At 42.2% G+C, this 14,285-nt stretch overlaps 1 protein-coding gene across 3 annotated transcripts in view; it reads right to left on the bottom strand.

Annotated features, from left to right (window-relative positions):
- Positions 1-14,285, bottom strand: part of LOC141140471 (interferon-induced, double-stranded RNA-activated protein kinase-like) — a 303,555-nt gene that overhangs the window by 79,233 nt on the left and 210,037 nt on the right. For all 3 annotated transcript variants that reach the window (XM_073627694.1, XM_073627692.1, XM_073627693.1), the window contains one exon: positions 24-216. In XM_073627694.1, the coding sequence (XP_073483795.1) occupies positions 24-216 (193 nt within the window). The remainder of the gene's footprint in view (positions 1-23; positions 217-14,285) is intronic.

The following is a 14,285-nucleotide window of genomic DNA, read 5'->3' as shown; positions in this document are numbered from 1 at the left end:
GATAATTCTGGCAACATACTCACTTTAAGGTCTCTGTGAATAAGCTTTTGTGAATGAATATATTTTATGGCTTCGATTAGCTGCTTAAAAAACTGCATGCTAACACGCTTGTCAACAGGTTTTGCAGAGTTTCTCTCCTTAATCCATTGTTTTAAGGATCCTTTTACACATAATTCCATTTGAATAAAAAGATAAATTTCAGCTTGATTCATGTCACTGAAAAACAAGAGAAAAAGCGTTAATAATCCTCCTTGTAAAAATATATATACATTTGCATATCTCATATGTTTGTGTAGCTGCTCTTTGGTTTCTTCTTTATAGCACCTCTAAGGCCGGCCATAGACGGAGCGATTTTCTTTCCTGCAATCGCGGACAGTGTTGACAGGGGAATCCCTCCTGTGGAGCCATTGTGTTCTTCCTCCGGACAGGCAGGGGAAGCCGTCCCCACCGGGAGAACACAGTGATTATCACTAGTGGATATAACAGCTGCTAGCAATATTCGCATGTAAATTCCAACAGGCTGGTTGGGTACATTCAGCCTGCCCATACATGGTTCGAATTTTGGCCGGTTCCTGCTGAACCAGGCAAAATTCAAACAGGCTATGGCCGGCTTAATCTGTCTTCTGTCTTCACAAATTAGTATATACTTGGATTTTGCAAAAGCATTTGACACAGTTCTCACATACGGCTAATGTGTAAGGTAAAGTCTACAGGCTTGGAAAAATAGGATTTTTGTACTTACTGTAAAATCCATTTCTCTGAGTTCATTGATGGACACAGCGCTCCATATTCAGAACATTAGGGTTATATTGCCCCCTACAAGAGTAGGACACTAGGCAAAACAAAGACTTGGCTAAGCCTATGGGCAGTCCTAGCTAATTTACATCCCCCTCTCTGCTAAAGGCCTTCAGTTAAGTAACAGAGAAATAAAAATGTATAATTAATTTCATACCACGCTCAAATGTGTATAAACAATAAAAACAAAAATAATAATGCAATCAAATAGTGTTCAAATATAAATGTAAATTTTCAATAAAGTCCATAAGCCACCACCAACGATTCTTCAATCAAGTGCACAGTGATGAATAAATTCCGCGACAGGAAATAGAAAGTGCCGTCTTCCACCAGTTTTAGGCAAGCATCCTACTCACCAGATTAATCAGACACCCATAACAGGTGTCAGTTAAGCAGAAAGGTAAATCAAGATGTATCCACCAATGCAGACGCCTTTCACCAGCGATGTAACCAGACGGGATTCATAAGTAAAGGAAAAAAGAAGAACTCCTCATAGCATAACTTGTAGCCATTTATTCATAAAAATTCATTCCAGTAATAAAGCACATAAATTGGAGCCGGCACACCAAGCTGCATTCCACCTGCGCGCCAACACGATGGCGAAAGTGACGGATTGCGTAACCCGACGCGTTTTGTCAGCACGTCTGACAGAGAGAGAAGGTCTAAAAGCTGCTCCCTAACACGGAACATCTCTATCCCTGTAATACATTCAGAAACAGACAATCATCCGTGGGACTTTAACTGAAGTGTCCATGATGATCACAAGGTCAACAAGGGGTAAAAGGGGGTAACAAATCAGCACATCTGACGTCACCAGGGGTGATGTGATTGGATCCGTCACTTCCTCAGCCACAATTTATACAGTCATGGTGAATTGGATATCCAATCCGCTCCAACATCTAATGACAACATGGTCTATCAAAGGCAAGAGGAGAACAGGGAAGCGATTATTGTTTCTGCTGGATCATCCCATGCCCATAGTATTAGGAGTGGGGTGTTATCACAGTTCCTGTACCCTTCCCCACCCAACCTCAAGGGTCTCTAACGGCCAACCTGAATTTACCTAGGGGAGGCACTAGAGCAGGCACTGTGGGGAGAGGAGGTGCCCCTACAGGCCCCACAAAACCCCATATTGGAACTTTAAAGAACACACAACAGGAAAACATAGTATATGGGTTACCCACCCAGAACCGCTTTTAACCCCTCCAACATCTTGATCCTCCTAGAGGAAACCCTAATTATAAGGGTTTTGATGTTACAGGAGGGGGGGTTGGTCTTATCACAGAGGCCCATATGGCCCCAGGGGGGGTGAGGGGGCCAATGGCACCAACCATGAGTCCAATACCATGGAGGACCTCCAGGGAGTTGGCACCCACCGGAACCTCCCAGTTGACAGCAGTGGGAGACCCCTCATTGGCAACAGGGCCCCCCCACGAGACGCCCCAGAGGAAGAAGAGGGGGAGAAAGAACCAAAAGAAAGAGGGATCAATAGGCAGAGGAAAGAGGAATTTTTAATCTTAGTGATGATGTTTTCACCACAAATGAACTTAGAGTTTTAGAATTTGGTCTTAAATACACACCAGATAGAGGCTTAGATAGGTTTAATGCTTTCATTGATACTGAAGGTTTCATTAGAAAGCTTAATATTAAAAAACATTTTTTGGAAAAACCCCATAAAAAAATCCATGACCAATGAACCCAGGGAGTATCAAGACAGTGGGTTAAAAAATGATTCTACTTTTGACCCCAAGAAGTCCTCCAATCCGTTTTTGGAGGTTTTCGGAACCATGGTGGAACAGGACATAAGACTGATACAAACAAAAACAAATAGGAGGAAAGGGAACATACAGAAACCATTGGAAGCATTAGAAAAGAAGAAAAATATAGCCATACGTATGGCTGATAGAGGGGGAGGGATTGTGGTTTTAAAGAAAAAGGATTATGCTAAAGAATTGAACAGATTGGTGGGAGATAAAAATACGTACAAGACACTGGGAGGTAACCCTGGAAATAGAGATGTATGGTTATTCCTGCGCTATCATGTGTGTTGTAATGGAACTAGTGGAAAAGCTGCCTGCACTGGATAGGGTAGACCCTGCGCCTAATAACCAGTAGAACAGAAACAAAGCGTGGTGCTGCTCTAATCCAGCAACAAAATATTAAAAATAAAAAATAAAAATAGAGTGACGGTGCTAATGGTATACACACTAATCCAGCAACATAAAGTAATTAGAGTACACCATAAAAATAAAGTGACAGTGCTAATGGTATCACACTACATAATAAATAACAGCTAGTGACTGTAGCAAAAGGGTAAATCGAAACACATGTGACCAAAACATGTGAAAAAACAATTAAAGGTATATAAAAGTGCAACTTGCAAACACAATAAGTGAAATTAGCACCAATGGATAAGCTTAATCTTCATAATATCCAAATAAAATAATTAATGAACATATGAAAGTCCTCCTTGTTTTATTGATGTTATGTGAGTACTTTTATTCTGCTAATAAAACCAAGCTTTTAGCCTACAATACTACACTATTTGGGATCTTCCTTTTTTCCACTTTTACCCCCCTATACCCGTGGAGGGACTGAGCTCCTGCATGAGGATGTCGAATATAGGATAAAAGGTTGCTACTCCCAACACTGGTCTTACACTGCTACCCCATTACCTGGAAGGATTAAGTTCCTGCATTAGCATAAAGGGCTGTTACTTCCAATACTGGTCTCATGCTGTTACCCCATTACCTGAAGGTAAGGGGCCATTACTTATAAGTGTGTGTGGTTTGTTGCACGAAGAGGAAACACCACTGTAGATTTGTTCCAGCTGTTTCACCCTTTAAAGGAGGACTTTCACATGTTCATTAATTATTTTATTTGGACATTATGAACTAATAGTCACAAGGATTGTTTTTGCACAAGACACTTTGTTTAGTGTATGCTTGCTGTGTGCATGTCACGCACAGTATTATATTATCCACATTGTACATTTGCACTTTATCTAAGTTATTTCTTTTAGCAAATTTGCACTGTTTGCATTTAACAGGTATATTTCAAGATTAAGCTTATCCATTGGTGCTAATTTCACTTATTGTGTTTGCAAGTTGCACTTTTATACACCTTTAATTGTTTTTTCACATGTTTTGGTCACATGTGTTTCGATTTACCCTTTTGCTACAGTCACTAGCTGTTATTTATTATGTAGTGTGATACCATTAGCACTGTCACTTTATTTTTTTGGTGTACTCTAATTACGTTATGTTGCTGGACTAGTGTGTATACCATTTAGCACTGTCACTCTATTTTTATTTTTTATTTTTAATATTTTGTTGCTGGATTAGCGCAGCACCACGCTTTAACCCTGGAAATAGGTTAAAAGCCCATCTTACAAAACTGGTCAAAAAAGCCCAAACCAAGGGCATAGTCACAAAGAAGGAAGCTAGATATCTGGTCCCAGAGGCACCCAGACTACCGGTTATTGGCCAGCTTCCTAAAATCCATAAGGATAGTCTCTGTGTCCCCCTGGGAGACCTATATTGAGTGGTATTAATTCCATTTTCTCCAAGGTAGGGAGTACATAGACTATTTCCTGCAGCCCATAGTTCAAGCTTGCCCTTCATATCTTAGGGACAGCAAACATTTGATGAATGTATTAATTACAGGACATTCCCATCATGGATGACACAGTACTTGTCACCATTGATGTGGAATCATTGTATACTAGTCTCAAACATGGTGATGTCATTGCCACCACAAAGAAGGCGTTAGATACACATACAGGTCTTAAGACTCGACAGAAGAAATGTATCATGTCTTTATTGGACCTGGCTATGACCAACAACCATTTCTGGCATGTGGGTTCATACTACAACCAGATCAAAGGTGTAGCTATGGGGGCTAAGTATGCCCCCAGTGTAGCTAACCTTCTATTAAGCTAGTGGGAAGAACAGGTCATATACCTTGGGCACATTCCAGAGGTGATTTTTTAAAAACGGTACATTGATGATATCGTCATCCTCTGCAATGGTGTATGGAAAAACTATCTGACTTCCTCACCCAAATAAACATCAATTAATACAGGCTGAGATTCACCAGAACATGGGATTTACACCAGATAAGCTTTTTAGATTTGGTACTTACCAAGTCTAGTTGTTGTATCAGTACAAAAACATTTTTTAAGAAAACCGAAAGGAATGGTTACATACCAACGGCCAGTTGCTATCGCCCCAAATGATTGGGGGAGATCCCTAAGAGCCCTTTCACACTGGGGCGGTTTGCAGGCGCTATTGTGCTAATAATAGCGCCTGCAAACCGACCCAGAAGTGCCGCTGCTTGCATTCCAGTGTGAAAGCCCCGAGGGCTTTCACACTGGAGCGATGCGCTGGCGGGACGGTAAAAAAAGTCCTGCCAGCAGCATCTTCGGAGCGATGAAGGAGCGGTGTGTATACCGCTCCTTTACCGCACCTGCCCATTGAAAACAATGGAACGGCACGGCTATACCGCCGGCAAAGCGCCTCTGCAGAGGCGCTTTGCGGTGGTATTTAACCCTTTCTCGGCCGCATACCGACGGTAAAACGCCGCTAATAATAGCGGCGTTTTACCGCCGATGCCGCCCCCCCCGCCCCAGTGTGAAAGGGCTCTTAGGGACTATTCTTGGGCGTTCGGCGTAATTGCACCAGTGTGGAAGATTATGCCCTACAATCAGAGGTGGTGGTGAATAAATTTAAAGAAAAGGGCTCTAGGGAGGATGTTTTAACAGCCATTCAGACTCAAGTATTAAATTTGGACCAACGGAGAACAAGCCAAAGAGATCTTATGATAATAGGAACAACTTGGCATTCCTGATGGATTTCAGCAGGGATTATAAATCTCTAGAACATGTCATAAAAAAAATGGCCCATCCTTTTAAGGGATAATACTTTAGCTAGTTTTCTCCCAAAACAATCTAAATGTATTTACTGCAGGGCTCCAATTTTAAGGAATAGACTTTCACCAAATGTTTACAACCCTTCCAAAAAGATCTGCACCTTCCTTGATACAACAGGCTTTTACCATTGCAAAAGGCGTAAGGCATGTAGGACAACCAACAAAGCCAAGAGGAGGGTGCAAACCTTTAGATCTTCAAGTAATGGCAAACAGTTTGAAATAAATACGTTTATCTCTTGCAATTCCACTCATGTCACTTACCTGATCTCCTGTCCGTACGGGCTCCAGCATGTGGGGACACACAACCAGAAAGTTGGGGGTCAGAGTAAATGAGCACTTTAATAACAAAAAGGGGTTTCCTAAACACAGCTTGTCCAATCACTTTAGACTCTACCACAACCAGGACCCTAGTTTGGCCATTTTTTGTGGGATTGATAGGATTATGCCACATTGGGTGGAGCATGAGATAAAAAGTGTGAGATAAAGTAGGAGATAAAAAGTGTCTAGAAACGAAACAGAATGGATTTATAAATTAAACACTTTACATCCTGCTGGTATCAATGTAAACATTGATTTGAATTGTTACATTTCAATTTTTTAATTGTTATCGAGTTCCAATCATGCCCTACTCTCCAGTCTTTTATTTGATGTATTTAGTGTGTTGGTTACCATTAAAGCAGTACCATATTTATCCACAAGATGACACTCCCATTAACTATGTCCTTTTCTTTTTCTCCTTTACTCTTTTGGACCATTACCTGTTAGTACCACTAGAGGGCGTATAAAGAGAAAATCCAATATATAAAATGTGAAAATGTGGAATAGACTCCCGCCAGAGGTGGTTCTGGCCAGCTCAGTAGATTGCTTTAAGAAAGGCCTGGATACTTTCCTAAATGTACATAATATAACTGGGTACTAACATTTATAGGTAAAGTTGATTCAGGGAAAATCCGATTGCCTCTTGGGGGATCAGGAAGGAATTTTTTCCCCTGCTGTAGCAAATTGGAGCATGCTCTGCTGGGGTTTTTTGCCTTCCTATGGATCAACTGAGGGTAAAAAATTGGGTATATTGGATTGTACGATATTTCTTATTTTATTTATTTATTGTTTTTAAGGTTAAACTGGATGGACTTGTGTCTTTTTTCAACCTAACTATATATATTTAATATATTTTTACACATTTGTATTTTTTAACAAATAATCTTATAAGTAAATATTAGGATTTTTTCTACAGCTTACCTGTAAAATCCTTTTCTTGGAGTACATCATGGGACATAGAGCAGCAATAATAACTAACTGGGCTATACGCCACCTATAGGTGAATGGACACCGGCAAACCAAAAAGACAGGAAGTCCTCCCCTATATAACCCCTCCTACACAGGAAGTACCTCAAGTTTTGTAGCAAACAATAAACTACCTAGACAAGAGACCTCTGTGTCCCGTGATGTACTCCAAGAAAAGGATTTTACAGATAAGCTGTAGAAAAAAATCCTAATTTCTTTATCGTACATCACGGGACACAGAGCAGCCATAATAACTAACTGGGATGTCCCCAAGCAATGCTTTTGAGGGGAGAGAACACATTATGATTAAAGAAACACCATTACAACAACAGGATCTATATTGCTGGCTGCAGTACACTGCGTCCAAATGCAACATCCTCCTGAGTTCTAACATTCACTTGATAAAACAGTGAATGTATGCACCGAAGACCAAGTAGCAGCCTTGCAAATCTGAGCCATCGATGCTTGATGATGAACTGCCCATGAAGCACTCACTCTTCTGGTAGAGTGTGCCCTTACTGGAAAAGGCGGGACCTTACCCCTTAATCCATACGCCTGAACAATCTCTTGGCGGATCCATTGGGAAATAGTCGACTTAGATGCTGCCTGTCTCATCTTGGGACCTTCTGGCAATACAAACAAAACATCTGTCTTCCGCATCTGAGCCGACATTCTCAGATAGACCCTGATAGCCCATACTACATCAAGAGAATGAAATAATTTCTCCACTGCAGACTGTGGATTCGGAAAAAAGGAAGGTAGAATGATATCTTGATTTAAATGAAAACTGGACACTACCTTGGGCAAAAATTCTGGTTGTGGCCGCAAAACCGCCCTATCCTGGTGCTAGATCAAATAAGGTTCTTTACAGAACAGAGCCACCAACTTCGACGCCCTCCTGGCCGACGTCACTGCCACCAAGAAAACCAATTTTCTTGTCAAGAGGACCAGAGGAATCTGCCGGATAGGCTCAAAAGGCTGCTTCTGTAAAACTCCCAGAACTAAATTTAAATCCCAAGGGCACAGAGGTGGCCTGACCAGTGGAAGCACACGAACCATCCCCTGTATAAATGTTCGAACTAAGGCGTGAGAAGCAATAGGCCTCTGAAAAAATTTTGCTAAGGCCGAAATTTGACCCTTAATTGTACTTAAAGAGGAGTTCCCATTTTAAAAACAAAATTAAAAGTCAGCAGCTACAAATACTGCAACTGCTGACTTTTAATAATCGGACACTTACCTGTCCCAGGGTCCAAGGATGCGGGGGATAGAAGCTCCGCTCGTCTCCCCCCTCCGTTCGGCGGCACCGGCATTGCAACTGTGGGAGCCGGTTGTGGCTTCAGCTGGGCACCCGCTGCGCATGCGTGAGCGGCGCCGCGCGCCGTGATTGGCCGCTCAGTTATCTGGGACCTGTAATGTATCCCATTTGATTGACAAGACGCCGATGTACGTCCCAAAGTTTGCCTGGTATCCCAGTTTTCGTGCGGTGCAGTGGTTGGCTTTCAGATAAAAGTGGTCTCTGCGGCGGATTCGCCGCAAGATCACTTTTATCGGTGGTGGGAGAGGGCCCCCCTCCCGCCGTGAACCGGTGCCCTCCGCTGCTTACCGGAGCCGTCGGTAGCGGCGGAGGCGATCACGTCCGTCTCAGTGATGTGCCTGGAGACAAGTGAGGCTAAGATGGCGCCCACTCGTCTCCATGACACTGCTGGGCGGAAGCAACGTCAAAACGTCACTTCCGCCCATACGTCTTAAAGGCACATTTTTTTCAATGTCATTTTTTTAAATTACTTTTTTTTAATTGCATTTTAGTGTAAATATGAGATCTGAGGTCTTTTTGACTCCAGATCTCATATTTAAGAGGTCCCGTCATGCTTTTTTCTATCACAAGGGATGTTTACATTCCTTGTAATAGGAATAAAAGTGACACAATTTTTTTTTTTTTTTTAAACAGTGTAAAAAAAATAAATGTAATGTAAAATAAATAATAAAAATTAAAAAAAAATTAAAAAAAAACCCCTGTCTCGACGAGCTCGCGCGCAGGTGAGTAGCGCCTGCATATGAAAACGGTGGTAAAACCACACATGTGAGGTATCGCCGCAATCATTAGAGCGAGAGCAATAATTCAAGCCCTAGACCTCCTCTGTAAAGCAAAACATGCAACCTGTAGAATTTTTTAAACGTCGCCTATGGAGATTTTTGAGGGTAAAAGTTTGACGCCATTTTGAAGCGTGACATGTTGGGTATCAATTTACTCGGCATAACATTATCTTTCACAATATAAAAAAAATTGGGCTAACTTTACTGTTGTCTTATTTTTTTATTCAAAAAAGTGAATTTTCAAAAAAAAGCGCGCTTGTAAGACCGCTGCGCAAATACGGTGTGAAAAAAAGTATTGCAATGACCGCCATTTTAATCTCTAGGGTGTTAGGAAAAAAAACATTATATAATGTTTGGGGGTTCTAAGTAATTTTTTAGCAAAAAAACCTGTTTTAAACATGTAAACACCTAAATTCCAAAACGAGGCTGGTCCTTAGGTGGTTAAGGGCAGATTCATATCCACTCCTTTTTGCAGAAAAGCCAGAACTCTCCCGATGACATATCTACGGGGGTACCACCCTTTGGCCTCACACCAGGCAATATGGCATTTCCAGACTCTATAGTAGATACTCCTAGAGACTGGCTTCCTAGCATTCAACATGGTAGACAATACTGACCCAGAAATGAAACCAGGATCTTAAAAGATCGGGGGAACAGCCAAGCCGTTAAATTTAGAGACCGTAAAGCAGGGTGGAATATTGGACCCTGTGAGAGCAGATCCCTACGGAGTGGAAGAACCCATGGGTTTTCCACCACCAGTCTTACAATCTGTGCGTAACAAGTCCGTCTGGGCCAAGCCATTAAATTTAGAGACCGTAAAGCAGGGTGGAATATTGGACCCTGTGAGAGCAGATCCGTACGGAGTGGAAGAACCCATGGGTTTTCCACCACCAGTCTTGCAATCTGTGCGTAACAAGTCCGTCTGGGCCAGGCTGGAGCTAATAGGATCACTGGCTTTCTCTCTTCCCGAATCCTGCATAGTAGCCTTGGCAACAGCCGTATTGAAGGGAAGGCATATATCAGGGAAAACTGATCCCACTGAATTACCAAGGCATCCGCCCCTAATGAAAGCGCGTCCCTGGTTCTGGACTCAAAATTGTCTAGTTTCCTGTTGAACCTGGACACCAGCAGGTCTACATCAGGAACCCCCCCATTGGCGGCAGATCGATGCAAAGAGCTCAGGATTTAGGGACCACGCCCTAGAAACCTTTGCTGGCGACTCAGAAAGTCCGCCTGCCAATTCTCTACTCCCGGAATAAATACCACTGATAGGGATGGAACAAATCTTTCTGCCCAGGTCAGTATGTGATCCACTTCCTTCTGGGCTGTCTGACTCCTGGTGCCTCCCTGGTGATTGATGTATGCCACAGCAATGGCATTGTCTGACTGAACCCTCACAGGACATCTTTGTAGTCTGGAAGTCCAGAAGATTGGGGTCAAGCGAGCTGCCACAATCTCCATGGGCAGCTCGCTTCATGGGCAATCCCCTCTCCCTCCAGGATCACCATTCCTGGACGGTGGCCTCCTCTAGGACTGCCTCCCATCCAGAGAGACTGGCGTCTGTTGTCACCACCCTCCAGACCACAGGGTGATTCGCAGGAGAACTTTTTTCCAACTACCCAATGGTGAACGTTTTCGGTTGAAACATTTCGCCAATTGCAAAACGATGGGGGTTATTTACTTGGTCCAATGTCAATGTGGTGCATTCTATGTCGGCAAGACCCGACAGGAATTTGGTCAGCGAGTTAGTAAACATCTATTAAGCATGCAAATCGGAAATTTATATCTTCCTCTTGGTAGACATGTTGGCAAGGCACATGGCTATAGAATGCCATCTGTCAATTTTACTGTTTTGGACCGAGTACACATTCCAAAAAGAGGGGGGACTGGAAGAAGTTTCTTTTACAGCGCAAAACGCGCTGGATCAGACACCTGGATACCACTACCCCACCCGGCCTCAACAAGGCCGAGAGTTTTAGGCCTTTCTTGGAAGGGTTTAATTCAGGGAAAACGGATTAATGGGATCTTTATTGATTTTTGAATGCTTTTCTTTCTCCCAGCTTTTCTTTCCCCTTTTTTCCCCATTTTTTATTCCATCTTTTCAATCTTTCAGATTACAATGACATATCTATTTGGGGTTGTATTATGTTTATTTATGTTTATAGAATGTTACTTTGATTCCACTCATTTGGGTGGATTACTTAATTATGATCTTGATTATTCATATGCGATTTCACTATGTTATTATGCTTTGCAGGTCAATGTCTCCGTGCTCCATCTGACATCCTCTATTTAGTATGCGGCCATTTACATGCACCCGGCACACGTAGGCTCCCACTATTTTGGGAGCCGTCTTTCCTCTTGTACTGTGGCTTTGTTTTTACTGTTTGCTTGAACTCCTGCAGTTCTTTGAGGATGTTTTGTGTGTCGGGGGCGTTTTGAAAATATATTTTTTCCTTATGGGGAGCGACGATGTCCTTCTCCCCTTTTTTATCCCAGCCACTACACTGATGATTATGTTTGGCTTTTGGATAGCAGAGTTATCTCAATCTCTGCTTTCCTTTTTTTTTTTCCATCATGAGCAGTGATACGACGGTGCTCACTGCTAGCAGAGAGGTCTCCGTCTTTATATTCGTTTCTCCAGTAGGCAAAATGGGAACTATCACAGCAACAAGTGATGCTCTCCGTCTACATTTGGGATTGGCTGATGTGATCAGGGGGGCGGACTCACTGTTAGCTGTGAGGTCTCTGTCTTTATTTTGCCTCTCCAGTAGGCAGAATGGGAGCCATCACAGCAACAAGTGATGCTCTCCATCTATATTTGGGATTAGCTGATGTGATCAGGGGGGCGGACTTGTCTTGTACAGATCTCTTTGCCTATGGTAAGCGCAATGACTCCTTTCTATTATGCTCTATTTGGATACATCCCATTTCATTGAATGGGTTATTTTGGGCTTTGTATTTTTCTTTACTTGCAGTAGGCTCAACTGATTGTGGTGTGGTTCCTTCTCCCACTCCTTCTTTTTGAAGCTTCAGTTTCTATTATCTATATTGAACTAATATTTACTCATCAACATTGTTGGATGCCCCACTGCGATACTGACATTATCCCCTCTGTTTAATTCATTCTTTCAGATATGGGTCTTTTAGAATGTTTCCTCCAATTGGCTCTTCAATCTGTCCCTCAGGGTGGCTCATAGTATCCCCATTGGAGTATTTCTATCGTAAGTGGAGGGAATTTTTCTCTTTTGTTCTGCTTTTTTATTATTTTTTATTCATATTTTATTTATTTATTTTTTTTTATTATGGGCTCTTTAGTCCTGTTGACCTACCTCCTTCCCTCTCATCTGTAGTGGTGTATAGGGGGTTTGTCTTCATTGTACAACCCTTTGTCCTATTTTTGATTATGGATCCAACCATAACTTCTATTATATCATTTTTTGAAAGGTAGTCTCATCATTGGTTCATATTTCTCCTTTTAGATGCTCCCTGTTGCTATCTTGGGTTCCTCCAAACTGCAACTATACATCTACTTTGACGCCTTAATTGGATTATAATATCTGGGGGCTCCTTTGCATGTTTAAAGGCCAATACAGACTATATGGATGTCGGATTTTGCACGTTAACATTGTTTGGCACCTAAGTTTTGGCATATCCCTTGGAGGGCCATACAAACCTGTCAGTCCTGTAAAGCATTTGAATTGTTATTTATAAATAAAATTTTGTATTGATATTATGTTTTTGCAATTCTAGAAATGGCAAATTGTCCCTGATGAAGATTATAATTTTTATATTCTCGAAACGCGTCGGACTGTCATTGCCATAACTGTTAACTACCATTTATGATTTTGTAATTTTTTGTATGATATATGTGTTTTTGTTGTGATCAATCTTTTTAAAAAATGTTTGTACTTTAAATAAATTCTATTTTTAATGTACTTTTCTAATAAGAAATTCCTTCAAATTTATTTTGAATTGCATTTAAAATCCCATCACTGAGGTTCAGCCTTTTTCTAAAAGGACTTTCCTTTTACCAGATTCTTGGTTATCATCCACCAACTGAGACTCTGACGCACTTTCAGACGAAGAGACATGTGCCAGTCCAGGGCCTGTATAGTCTTGTTCCAGACAGACAGAGTGTTGTTCTCTAGTGGTCTGGAGAGGAATTGTGCATAAGGGACTGCTTTGAATGAGGACACCATTTTCCCCAGTAGCCTCATACACAGGTGAATGGAGGGATATTTTTTGCCCTTTTATGACCTGGGCGAGGTCTTTCATGGCTCTGACATTCCATGGTGGCAAAAAAACCTTTGCCTTTACTGTGTCTAATATTAGCCCCAGATACTCTAGGTGTTGAACCGGCTTGCAGGGCCGATTTTGACCAGTTCGGGACCCAATCCAGACGTTCCAAAAATTGAGCTGCCCGGACTACACTCTGCTTAAGGTCTGGAATCGTTTGATCTATCAGTAATAGATCATCCAGGTATCCTGCAACCGATATTTGCTGAGATCTTAGAACTGCCAATACTGGAGCCAGTACCTTTGTGAATACACGAGGTGCTGTAGCTAACACAAAAGGGCAGCGCCACAAACTGAAAATGTTGGTTGCCTAATGCAAATTGCAGAAACCTTTGATACTTTGATAGGATCTGCAGATTGGCACATGTAGGTACGTGTCCTTGATGTATATAGATACCAAATATTCGTTAACGTGCAAGGAGGCCACAACTGAACGAATGTTTAGAAACTGATTCAGGGCCTTGAAGTCCAAAGTAGGTCTTACATTTCTATTCAGCTTTGGGACTATAAAAAGATTTGAGTAAAAGCCCTAAATCTCTTGTTGGCTGGAACCTCTGAAATCGCTCCTTGTGGGGCATGGTCTGGACATGACCGCAGGTGGACATGTATAGTCTGAGCTCCCAACCTGTGCCCACCTAAACCGGCTTTAACAGCTTATATAATTACAGCATGCCCTCAACAAGAAATAGGAACACAAAGAGTGGAAGCCAGGCAACTAAACAACACAGGACGAGAGGCACTATTGATCGTTATTTCACGGGCTCCTAGGCGACCCCCCTGGATCGCAAGATGACGGAACCACGCGGCTCTCCACCTGGAGTATCCAGCCCATGCAATTACCCAGCCTACCCGACTGCTTCCACTGCTTCGGATGCACTCTCCAA

This window comes from Aquarana catesbeiana, linkage group LG04 (genome assembly GCF_042186555.1).
Source record: "Aquarana catesbeiana isolate 2022-GZ linkage group LG04, ASM4218655v1, whole genome shotgun sequence".
NCBI classification, from domain to species: domain Eukaryota; kingdom Metazoa; phylum Chordata; class Amphibia; order Anura; family Ranidae; genus Aquarana; species Aquarana catesbeiana.
The sequence above is the reverse complement of the archived record's forward strand: the minus strand, read 5'-3'. Positions and strand labels throughout refer to the sequence as shown.